Source organism: Monopterus albus, unplaced genomic scaffold, assembly GCF_001952655.1.
Source record: "Monopterus albus unplaced genomic scaffold, M_albus_1.0 scaffold4.1, whole genome shotgun sequence".
NCBI lineage: Eukaryota > Metazoa > Chordata > Actinopteri > Synbranchiformes > Synbranchidae > Monopterus > Monopterus albus.
In genome coordinates this window covers 5,871,213-5,883,344 of record NW_018127884.1, presented here as the reverse complement: position 1 = coordinate 5,883,344, position 12,132 = coordinate 5,871,213, and the positions used below count along the sequence as shown (strand labels likewise).

At 39.1% G+C, this 12,132-nt stretch overlaps 1 protein-coding gene across 1 annotated transcript in view; it reads right to left on the bottom strand.

Annotated features, from left to right (window-relative positions):
- The window catches only part of cpne7 (copine VII), a 33,596-nt gene extending 23,490 nt beyond the window's left edge, over nucleotides 1–10,106 (bottom strand). The window contains exons 1-6 of the mRNA XM_020609816.1: nucleotides 9,910–10,106; nucleotides 8,785–8,949; nucleotides 8,342–8,662; nucleotides 2,667–2,849; nucleotides 2,301–2,375; nucleotides 352–426 (exon numbers count right to left, since the gene is read on the bottom strand). Of these exons, the coding sequence (XP_020465472.1) occupies nucleotides 352–426; nucleotides 2,301–2,375; nucleotides 2,667–2,849; nucleotides 8,342–8,515 (507 nt within the window). The 5' untranslated portion in view covers nucleotides 8,516–8,662; nucleotides 8,785–8,949; nucleotides 9,910–10,106. The remainder of the gene's footprint in view (nucleotides 1–351; nucleotides 427–2,300; nucleotides 2,376–2,666; nucleotides 2,850–8,341; nucleotides 8,663–8,784; nucleotides 8,950–9,909) is intronic.
- Nucleotides 10,107–12,132: the final 2,026 nt, after the last annotated feature.

The following is a 12,132-nucleotide window of genomic DNA, read 5'->3' as shown; positions in this document are numbered from 1 at the left end:
TATCATCACTTTTTTATCCTCTTGCAACATAAAAATATACACAGATTTATGGTCTTGGTAAATGGTCTATATAGCACTTTTCTGCACATCGAAGCACACTCAAAGCACTTTATACTATTTCTCACACGTTCACACACCGGTGATGATTTATAATGATGAAACACCAAAAAGTCCTTAACATATGCATAATATCAGTGCCACTGAAGCATTGTCGGTGCTCTCTGAACCTGCACAACAATATTGTGAGTATCATATTACTACTACTCCTATCCCCGTCTAGTGCTACTAAGCCACGTCTAATAAAATTTTAGCTGTATTCGTATTTCCCTTGAAAATGTGAGCTCTTCTCACCTTATCATCAAGTTTCTTGGCACAGAAAGAGAGCTCCACATATCCATTGTTGCCAGAAATTTCCTCAGCATGCACCTGAAAGGAAATAAGATTTGTCAGTAATATTTTGTACTTATGCCGTTTATTATTGGCAAGAAGTATTGACTAAATCACTTAAAAAAAAACAATCAGTTCAAGACCAAGATTTAATGCAGACTTTTATGTCTTCAAAATTATACAGTCAATTATTGTGTGAATAATTATCTGGTATTTTTCCTTTCTATTGTAAAAAGTAACTACTTCTTCACTGTGATAAACAGTTAACATAATGAATATTCTGAAGTGGCTCTTAGTTAACACAGAAATGCTGGTCATTATATCTAGACAGTAACAAGTGCCATTGGGTCCAAACTACCGTCTTAACTTGTGCATTTAACCTTTTATGGATATAAAATTTAGCCCATACTGTAAAGTGCAACAGTAAAGTTGTGCAACAGACGGCTCTCTGAATGGCTGCCGTAGCGTTTGTTTAGACATTAGTTACACGGCAAAAGTTCAGGACAGCCTGTTTTAAGAATCCATATTTCACCCTCTGCTGCTCCCTCTAGGATGCCTGGCTCACTCCCAGAAGACAGAAGCTTGCTCTTTCTCTGTTCCTCTATTTGAAACTGATGAAAACTTAAATAAAACATGGCTGTCCAGAGGGTTGGTAAGGCCTGACAGTGATAATTGGCAAAGCAGGAAACTTGTGCTTTTGATGAAGCAGCTGGTACTGACAGGTACCAAGTGCAGGAGAAAATCTTTATAAGCAGTGTGGGCAGAAGGTGTGTCGGTGTAGCTCTCTCTGTGTAACAGAGTGGGCTCCTGTGTTTCTATTCTTGTTGGGTCCCAGTTGAGGTTAAGACCTTGAGAGCAAGTACATTCTGGTCAATTTGTACTTTTTGCAAAGGGCTATTTAAAGGTAAGTATTTGGTTTCAGGGTTGAGTTTAGAATGAAATGTTCTGTATTTTTCTGTTATTCTGTATAAAGTTCTGTACTAAATGTATGTGTCTGTATATCACACAATATATAAATACTAACATATATATATATACACACTTTCTATAAGGCAAAACAATCAAATGATAAAGATGATTGCACAAATGCAAATGTACTTAAAATATATTAAACATATTGAAAGCATATGGACTTGGTGAATGAATTATGCACTGCAGCACACTAAAAGATTTTTTGCCTATTCACACATTTGCACACACACAAGTCGCTCTGCAACAAAATTTAGTGCCATCATTAATGTGCAACAAAACCATAGTGGTTAAGAGTTGAATATTATGAGAGTACTCTGAATTCTCTATATCTGAATAAAGAAAATGGTTTTTAAAATCCCCTTGAGTGAAACCTTGCAGTTATTCTGAAGGTCTTTGCTATTGGTTCTAGTTTAAAAAGTCTAACTCTGGCAAGAGATGAAATGAGAAAGAATTAAAATGGATGAATTTTTTCTTAACATTTTCATCACAGCACAGGGATCAAATCACAGGCCATGTCCTTCATGTGTGCAGTGAGTGAGACAATAGATAAGAAAAGTCTCCTGATGGTGTGAGAGAAACAAAGTTCATGTAGACGTTTATACTTTCATTGACACTACTATGCAGGAGATAGGCACAACAACAGGAACATCTGCACTGTACACAGCAATCCTTTACAATACTATCGAGCGCTACCTTTCACACTGTTTTTATTTATTGATGAACTATTGTATCATGTTACATGATACTGTACAGATCACGTTATTATGTCAGCATCCTGTACATATTGTATATGATTACACAATCCCAGCATAAAGTCTCTCATGCATTTTCAAGAAGAAGGAGAACAATCATGAACCCTTGCTCCACATGGTGTCTGGAACTTTATTTTAAATACACATTTGAAAACATGAAAAGTCATATGCACAGTGTAAGAAGCTTACTGTGATGGTGGATTTGCCAGCGTATTTCCCATACTTCAGCAACAAAGGCTTCACCATCCTCTTTTGGGCCACAATCTGCAAAAATCATGTTAAACACAATGTTGGATTAGAGCCCTAAGGAGTCGTATACAGGGTCTACATTATCAACACTAGCCATAAGTATCCATCACTGAGCCACTCTATAGAGCAAATATACAGCACTGTGTATTTATTACTAACATCACAAATAAAGGAAGTTGTTCCTGCATGTTTACAGCAGAAATGTATTTTTAGGGCACAAAACTAACACAACTATAGTTCAGCCTACAATACATGAGTGGATTTGGGAATACACAGTGCCTTAGAAAGACAGTAGTATGTGCCTACCTGACCAAGAGTGCACTCCACCCCACCCAGGAAGTCATCGTCACGGGTCCCAATGCTGTGAGTGCCGTGGATGTCGTAGACCTCAAACCGCAGTTTCTGAACTTCCTCAAAGTAGTAGTCTAATGTGAAAACCTTGGCAAAGACTGGGTGCAAGTTGCTCTTGATCACTTCTGTCCTGTCCAGCTAAATGAAAACACAATCCTCACATTTATTCATCTAATATATTTAAACATTCTAATATTTCTTATTATAATAACAATGTGTAACTGAAGCAATAATAGACCTTAGGGAAATTGTCTCTTTGACAAAGTGATAACCCTTGTACAGATACTATATCAGTAAGATCTCTGAAAATAGGATTGAAAAATAGCACTTGCAACATATATGTCTGTCTATTTAAAGTATTTTGAAGAACACAGAACAAATGCTTTTATACTGGATGATACAGGATGATATGAGAGAAGACTGGAGGGCTCTGACATTTAATCTCAGCATACTCTTCAGAAACGTCCATGCTCATCTTTGACTGTCTGACAAGGAAAAACTGAGCTCTCTGAGGCCCCATCTACTCAAGATGTAGGATTTAGTTCTCACACAGCTTCATGAATACATCCAATTTGTCACAAGGACAAATCATCTTTGAGGAGGATATTTACGTGCATTTACAGAGCTTCATATCATTAAATAGACAAACTCAGGCAGCAAAAAAATCCAGATTCTCACAGTTTTTATGGTACTGTACTTATGTTGACATTTAACGCGTATTTGGGTCTTAAATCTCAATCCACCACAAAATTAAACTGCCCCAACAAAAGGCATAATCTGGAGCTGGTCTGTTGCCAGTAAATGAGACTCAAAAGGTTTCAAGTGGTCATCCAAAACACAGCCACACACTTGAATACAATTTTGTCTGTCACAGTGTCAAGAGTCATTTCTTCATTGTCAGTGGAGCAGATCCAGATTTTATGTCGTGATAGCTTTAGAAACTGGTGACTATGCTCCCTAATTTCTCCCTTCAGAAGAGATACAATCTTGATCAGATAAAAACTGAACTAGACTTCATGATTTTAGGAATAACAATATTTCAAATAAAACTATGATAGAACAAAAATATTACCATTCTACAATACAGCTGAGAGACAATTTAAAAAATGATGTTTTACCACAAGCTTCACTGCTCCTTGTCATATGTTTTTATCTAGAACTTTACTGGAGGGATGAACACCATGCTTCTAAAAGATGTCCCATCATGTGGTGCTTAGAGGATGCAGGTGGAGAGAGCAGTGTAACATCCATCCATTATCTATACAACTTATTCCTAAATAGGGTCGCGGGGGGACTGGGGCCGATCCCAGTTGATAATGGGCGAGAGGCAGGGTACAGCCTGGACAGATCGTCCGTCTGTCACGAGGCTGACATGTAGGCAAACAGGCACACACACTCACACTCACTAGAGTTGCCAGTCAACCTAAGCTGCATGTCTTTGGACTGTGGGAGGAAGCCGGAATACCCGGAGAGAATATGTAAATGGGGCTCAAACCCGGAACCTTCTTGCTGTGAGGCGACAGCGTTAACCACTGCTTGCTGTGCCGCCCCAGTGTAACAATATCACTCAAAAAATCTCATGAGAGCATCAGAGATCTTCTAAGTTAGTTAGGAGTCACCAGCAGCTACACACTGAACACATATGTTGGAAATACATAAGATGACAAAAGGGTCCAAGACCTGGCTAATACCCACAGTCTGGAAGAGTTTAAAATACTAGACCCAAGTGCAGAAACCAGACAGAAAGCTCAGATAGCGTTCCTTCAGGTGTACTACAGTTTGTCAGAAACAGGACAAAACTCCGGTAAGTACATAACATCCAAAACAAAAGACTGGAATCCAGATTTTATTTTAGTATTTGTTCATATTTTGTTTGCAATGTGACAAAATTCTATTCTATTGTCCACTGTCTGGTGTGTAGTTGAATGACACATGTCTGTATCTATCAATCAAATGAAGGTCTCCTAAAAAAACACTTAAAGGTAAGCCAAACTCTTTGTAACAAAGGGCAGGAAACATTCACACATGGCTTGAAACATTAACCTTAGCAAGAAAACTTGACAAAGGGGAAAAAGGAAAAAACATGACTGTACTTTGTTGTAGAGGTCACAGCACAGAAACAGCTGGAACAACGAGAAGGAAAATCAAAGGGTATAAAAGCAAGAAGGCTGATGAGCAGATGGGGCACAGGTGTGTGGCAGACAGCAGTGGCGGGAAGGCAGACAAAGGGAAGGTGGGGTGGATCTAAAGTAAAGAGGCAGGGTGTAAGGTGAGCAGACAGGAAGTGTGACAACAAAATAACAGTATGAAACAGGAAGAGATAACACAAATACACAACAAAATGTTCATGACATAACGGAGTCATTATACAGTAAATAAGATCAAATCATGTTAGTTCTTCTTGATGTGGTAACGATGAGTTCAAAAGATGATGAACAGTAAAATAAAGAAATTACAAAAAACATTTTTCAAGGAAATGCTTCATTTTCAATTGATGTCTGTGTTCTTGGTTATGGAAAAACAGAAACAAATGTGCATTTAATTAGCATTTAAACACTACACAAGACCTAATAAGATGGATGCTATTTATTAAAATGGTTAATTTATTCTTCTTGAACCCATTAAAGATTTTTATGAATAATATCCCAAGCATATTGGTATTGTCAGCACAAGCTAGCGGGGTAGTATCTTATATGTAGGACACAAATAATGATGGATTGTCTTAATCATGGCATGAACGTGCTGATGTGGCCATAACACAGCGGTTTTGGGGACAGCTACGGGCTGATTTAGTGTTTGAGGGCATCGGGCATAACTGTACTTCTCAACACTTCAGGTAGCACTGAAGTCATGTTAGGAGTTTGCCAAAGTTACTCTTACTTTTTTATACAAAGCTGCAAAAGCCCTACTTTTTCCTGTCAAAATCGAACTCATAAGTCACATTTATGACCATTATGTGTCCCATTTCTTACACATTATATAAATACCAACCCTAGTGACTCTGTCAGCCATAAAACATGACTGATATCATTTTCATACTCATCAAACCATTCAGTGACCCCTCGCACCCCTCAGATTAGACCATTATTATCCTAGAAAAGAACACTCCAATCATGATGAAAATGGCCATTTCAGAACAGAAATGGATGATGGTGATGAATCAGAATAACATATTTGCAGTGACCCTGGTCACAGGTGGATCAAATCCACATCAGAAAAATGCCTCCCACTAATATAAGGACACATTTCTCCTTTCATTTATTTAGTTTTTCCTTTATTTGTACATAACCCATTTTTAATTGGAATTGTAAAACCTTAAATGGAAATTTCACTAATAGTTTACTGAAGTTCTTTGCTTTTTATTCTTGTTTCACGTGGTTGCTAGTTTGCGTGCTGAAGAAGATTGTCAGTTTGAAACATCCATGTGTGACTAATTGATTTAATTGGAGCATTCTCTGATTCCTGCAACCTTTTACACACATTGAGACTAAAAGTGTTGTGCTAAAAGTGCATTTCAAATTCTTGCTCATTAATAATAAACAAACCTTCGTTGTTTAATACCTTTTGTTGACTTTTGTCCTGCTTGAACTGAAAATAAACTTTGGTCTTTGATGGCTCTTTGTGAATATTCTCACTGGTTCTCTAGCTAATGACAATAATAATAATACAATAACAAATACAATAGATAAGTAGTAGGGTTTGCTCTACTGTTTCCATTTTACCCTGGCAATGAATGATGGGTTGTCGTAATCATACCAACTTGAGCTTGACTTCCTCAACCTCATTCACCCCCATTTCTCTTTATCATGTTTTCTTGCCATCACCTCCTCTCTTTGTGCCATCTGGATGGACAGATTTGGGATGAGTCCGTTTGCTGATGAAAGCTAATCACAGCTAAGGAGGATATGTTTTGGTGAAGTCTGTGATGCCTGTTTGTTGTTGATGTGGGGCCAGAGCTATAGAGAGATCCCTGGCATGGGAAATTAAAGCTTTCTCTAATCAGTTCCGCCAGGTAGGTGGACCATATTCTATGTAGTTAGATCATAACAAGCCCCTGTAGCTTAGGTTAGAAGTCACAGAAAAGCTAGGTTTGGAGTTAACTCGTTATCACGCTGGTGTGTAGAATCCAGTTTAAACAAAAAGAAGAGTGAAACCTGCTTTTGAAGTAAAGGTCAAGTCAGTTTCATCATGCTACTGCATTTGTTCTTGGGAGTGAACAGGTGGTGAACTAAGTTGATATTAAAATGAATGCAGTTCAACAAATAGCACTTGCAAGTCAGTGGGGCTGAACAGAACAAGGAAAAAGAATGATACGGTGGTGAGTGGGCTCTGCTTCTTACTCAGCTGTTGACGCAAGTAAACACTCTGCACAAGGAATGGTGCCTCCCAGTTGAGGGAGTTGACAGCAGAGGATTAGACAACTTGCGTACACTGTCATGACTGCAAAGAGTCAGAGGAAAGAAAAGACAATAGATAGATAGATAGATAGATAGATAGATAGATAGATAGATAGATAGATAGATAGATAGATACTTTACTCAAGTAAAATACAAATATCTCAAAATTGTACTTAAATGCAGTGTTTGAATCAGCAGAAAGGTGCTTATCCACTGCCCACTGTGATAGTGAGCATCACTGATAAATGTTCCCGTGTTGCATTGTTACAGGTAGTTATAATCTCCTATTTCTCTGAAATGAGAGTTTTTGTTTGATAAATGGTTTCAGGGAAAGAAAATCTAGATAATTAGATATCCTCAGCCACGTTTAGCACATCCTCTGTTTAATGGAGACCTGTGTTTTGGCTTTGAACTAAATGAACTGAATTACTTAATTAACAAGGAAATGAGAGACCTGCAGCCTACACTCCCATTCAGCATGGGACCAATCCAAAGTAAGTAAACATTTTCAGAGGAAACACAGCTCATCATGCTTCAACCTACTGTTTGTCCATGTAGACCTGAGAATTATACTTACTAATGTAGGATGTGAATCCTGCAGGACAATGCAATCTGTTATAAATTATTTGACTGTGGAGACAGATAATGTTTGCTTTTCCCCTGCACATATACACTACATCTGACATTTGTAATTCTGAATCAGACAGCTGTTGGGTATGACATGATCTTTTCCAAAAGAGTGGGAAAACAGCTGCAAGTTCACCAGACCATTAAAGGATTTATCTCCCTGGTTGATCGTGTATGACGACATGGCTTTGGGGATAACTGGAGTGAGATAGAAAACTCATTCTAATGTATAGTATTTCACACATCACTGCTGTTTAATCTTAAAATCTCAGCCTTCCTAAATTTGCGATTCTGGGTGAGGATGGTGGGCTGAGCAACTATCCCCTGTGTCTCTGTAGAACAGTTCTCAATAACCATTAAGAAAACATGTTGCTCAGCCCAAGGCGCTGTAATTTTAATAATCTAAATTCTTATTCAGTGTGAGTTAGGGCACAATTCTCTACATATTAAAAATGCAGTTAAATAAAAGAAGCTGAATTGATTTTTTTTAAGTTACATCCTGCTGTCTGTAGAATTGCTGAATGAGGAGATAGCAACCTCACGCTCTTGCTCTCAAGGGGTTCAACTGTGTATTTGTCACACCAGAGATTAAAAAAGAGGGCTCACCTCTGTCCACTGTCCATTGGTCTGTACCATCAGTATGACACAGGGGTCTGACTTATTCAGCGTGTCTCGGTCCAGCAGAGCTTTGCAAGACACGCGCAGCTCTACTTTGGTGACGCAAGTAGCTGGACCACTGAGGCTAGTCGCTGGAGAGGTGGCCTCCTGAATGTCATTCATCCTGGCTCAGGGCAAGAGGAGCTGCCAACCAGCAAAGCAGTGCGGTGTGAGGCTGTCGGTGTAGCTCCAAGGGATGGAAAAATGCAGTTGTCGGTGGAGGGATCTCAGTAAAGATGTGGCAGGATCACAGGACACAGGCTCTTTTGACTTGGTAAAGATGTCACAAAAAGAATAAAGATTCCTGTTGAGTCTCAGAGGACAAAAACAAACCCATCCTCTTATTTCTGCCAGTCAAAACTATTATTCCCTTGTAAGGAATGTCATCTTACCTCAGTAATGATGAGAGACAGGACATTTGTGCTTTTAGGAGTCTAGATCAGATCCCTGGAAAGATTTATTTAAGATGGCCAGATTTGGTGCTTCCTTATTTTAAACACTCTTAATACCTATATGACAAAGAAGGAGGGTCTCACTACTCTCCACAAAAGTATAACCTATACAAAAACACAGAACAGACACAGTCATTCCTTTCAGTTTTTACAAACATGATGCGCTAGCAAATAGGATGAATGGGAAAACAATAATTTAAAGAAAAATTTCACTTATCTAACAATGAGCAAACAAGTGAAAATGACACGAATGATATAATCAGGAATCTAAAAGATACATGGACGTGTGTCTTTATTGCCCAGAGGATAACACTGAGGACTTTGATTTGTTTATGCACCAATGTGGTAAGCATCCGCCCAGCTGAAGTGTCCTTGAGCAGGAGAGTTTCTGACCCCGCTTATCTGGTTTTAAATGGGGAACGTATGAGGCCGGTGGCTGAATTTCTCTAACAGCATTATTTAGTCAAAGTTTCACATTATTAGGAAGCGAATGAACAAGTGTGCGTTTGGCTTCCAGCACCAGGGACAGCGCCCAAGGTTTTGTTTGCCAGCTGTGGAGGCTGCAAACCAGATGTTACCCAAAAGCATTAATGTCAAACTCAACTCAGGACAGCTCGAAATACAAGCAGTACCATCAGCTATAAATCTCATAAAGCAAAAACTTCTAACCTAAGAATGGATCGGAAAACCAACACGTCCACTGAAGAGCGAAAAGCAGCCGATTCGATCTAACAACTTCATGAGGGCGATACAAGAAACGCTCCTAAACGGTTAGTTAATCATTCTGCACATCTGTAATCCTTGAAAACCCAACACCGATTAACGTTCAGTGGCACGATGACTAGCTGTCTTGGGTTTTCATTGTTACAATAGGCGATACTAAAGGCGAACGGTCTACTTTGATAATATCGTTTGTCACTGTCCGCTTTTACTCACTTCATGCAAGACAATCTGCAGCTAATCCCCCCCAAAAAACAAGCAACCGCTCCTAATCCCCTTTTCAGAAACATCCAACTCCGCTGACAGGCAAGTTGAACAAAGTAGAATTAGAAACTCACTTCCTACCTGTAGTTGCTGTCTACTCTTAAATACACCTGTTTAATCCGCTCCCGTCACACTCTCCTTCATTTTTTGCTATGGTGAAACTCATTGGTTAGGCTGCTGAGGAGGGAGTAGGCTCGGCTTGTAGACACGGGGAGTGGAGAGTCCAGCTGCAGATGCTGATGGGCTTTTCGCTGGGACTCGATTATTTCGACTTCAATTCACTTCCGAGCCTATAAACCAGGAAATGAGACCGCAGCTTACATCATAGGAGCTTTTAGTAAAGACTGGGGTTGACAGTTCACACAAAGCACAAAATCCGAGATAAATGCTAAGGCTAGCTGTGTGCCATTTACTGTCATAATAAATACAACTGTGACTCATTAATAAACCGACAAGGCTCAACAGTTGGCTTTTAAATATAGATTTATACTGATATATCCCTCCATCTTCAGCATACTTTGATTAATGTATCATACTGCTTATGCCTTAATGTTCTACTATATGCGTTATAGTCCTGCTATGCGTCATTTATTAAAATGACCGAGGACAGGTGCGAGACATTTCACGGCAAAACAACAGGAACTCAAAAGGACGGATCTTGGGGCTCCAGAGAGCTGAGGACCAGTGCTCATGTGTTTCCATCACTTTGATTTACATTCATTTTCTGGAGACCGTCCCTAACCTTAACCATAACCACTACCGGCATCACACCCCAAGCTTAAACCAAGTCATCATTCTAAAATTCAGTGATTTACATTTAGGGGACATGCTTTTTGTCCCCATAGGGACGTCATGTCCCCAGTGTGACCGTGTAAACAGAATCACATCCCCACAACATGAGTAATACCGAGTCACACAAACACATACACACACCTGCACATACTTTAACCAAGCCTGTCACTCACATTAACACGATCATGAACTGATTCACAATGTCGCTTGTGAATGATTTGACAGTGATGTACATGTATGTTACATAATGTATTGTTTCTGAACAGCGCTGATGCTTGAATCTTTTCAGGCCACCCACAAAAGTATTATTGTCATGAATGTATTTCCAGACATTGCATAACTTTTATAGATTACAGTGAGAACACAGCAGCTCTCAAGTTTCTGCAGAACAGAACCGAAGGGCATAAAAGACAATGCAGCAAAAAATAAATCATTAAACTATCTGGGAAATTTGGATTAATCAAGCTAAAGTTTAAAAGAGAAAATAAAAGCTTAGTTTTGACTGTTTTTAACCACCTTGTGTGTTTGGCAGTTGTTTACACAGTGCACTTTATGATAATAAAATGTGTAGGCTTCAGCTGTTATAACATTGTGTTCCTAAAAGTTTTGAAATTCTGAAGTGTCCTTGAACATTTATTTTCATTAGACCTTTGCAGCACTGAAACTTTGTCTTTGATTCCAAGATGAAGTGACTGATTTTTTAAGGGTTGAGCCACTCAGAAGCTTTCAGATAGTAAAATGACATTTGCGACAGATGGAAAGGTCAATCAGATTATAGCAACAGCATGAAAAATAAAAATATTTGGCTGCTTTCTTTTTAATTATCTGCTCTGTTGAGCTGATTGTTTACACACAACACATGAATACCACGCTAATTCCCTTTATAGATTGATATTAAAAGTGAAATTAGTTTGATAAAAAGTAACAAATCTGTGCCTGGTTTTGTGCACATGGCGCTTAGCACGGAAACATGCTGCTTACTGACATGACCATCAACTGAAGTCTGTTGTCTCCTGCAGTTTTCACACCCAACTGCCTCCTCTTCCAGGGGTATTCAGTGTCAGTGGGAAGCGTCTGCTTTGGGGCACACACCTGAGCCCTGTTATGCCAACGCTCCAAACAACAGCCATCTGCTGCTGCGTCAGTTCAACACATCACCTTGGTGCTGCTGACCACAACAATATGAATAAAACAATAATATTGCATGTACAAAAAGCCAAACAGGGAGATCTCTTAGCATGGCATGATGCACTCACATTTTCAGTTAAACTAGCTCCGGTGTGTTTGTGTAACACCCATCTCTAGTTTTCCACCAGCCGCTCCTTCGACCAGATGTATTTCTGTGGAAAGGTAGGTTTTTGGAATTTCACAGACACTATTGCTTCTACAGTCTTTTTGTTTGGGGATGGTAACTGTAGCACCCCTGTTAATGGGAATTAAGCACTGAGCTTGAGTTTCAACAGGCTCTACTTCAAGTAACAGCTTATTGAACAGAAATTATATCTTCAGGAG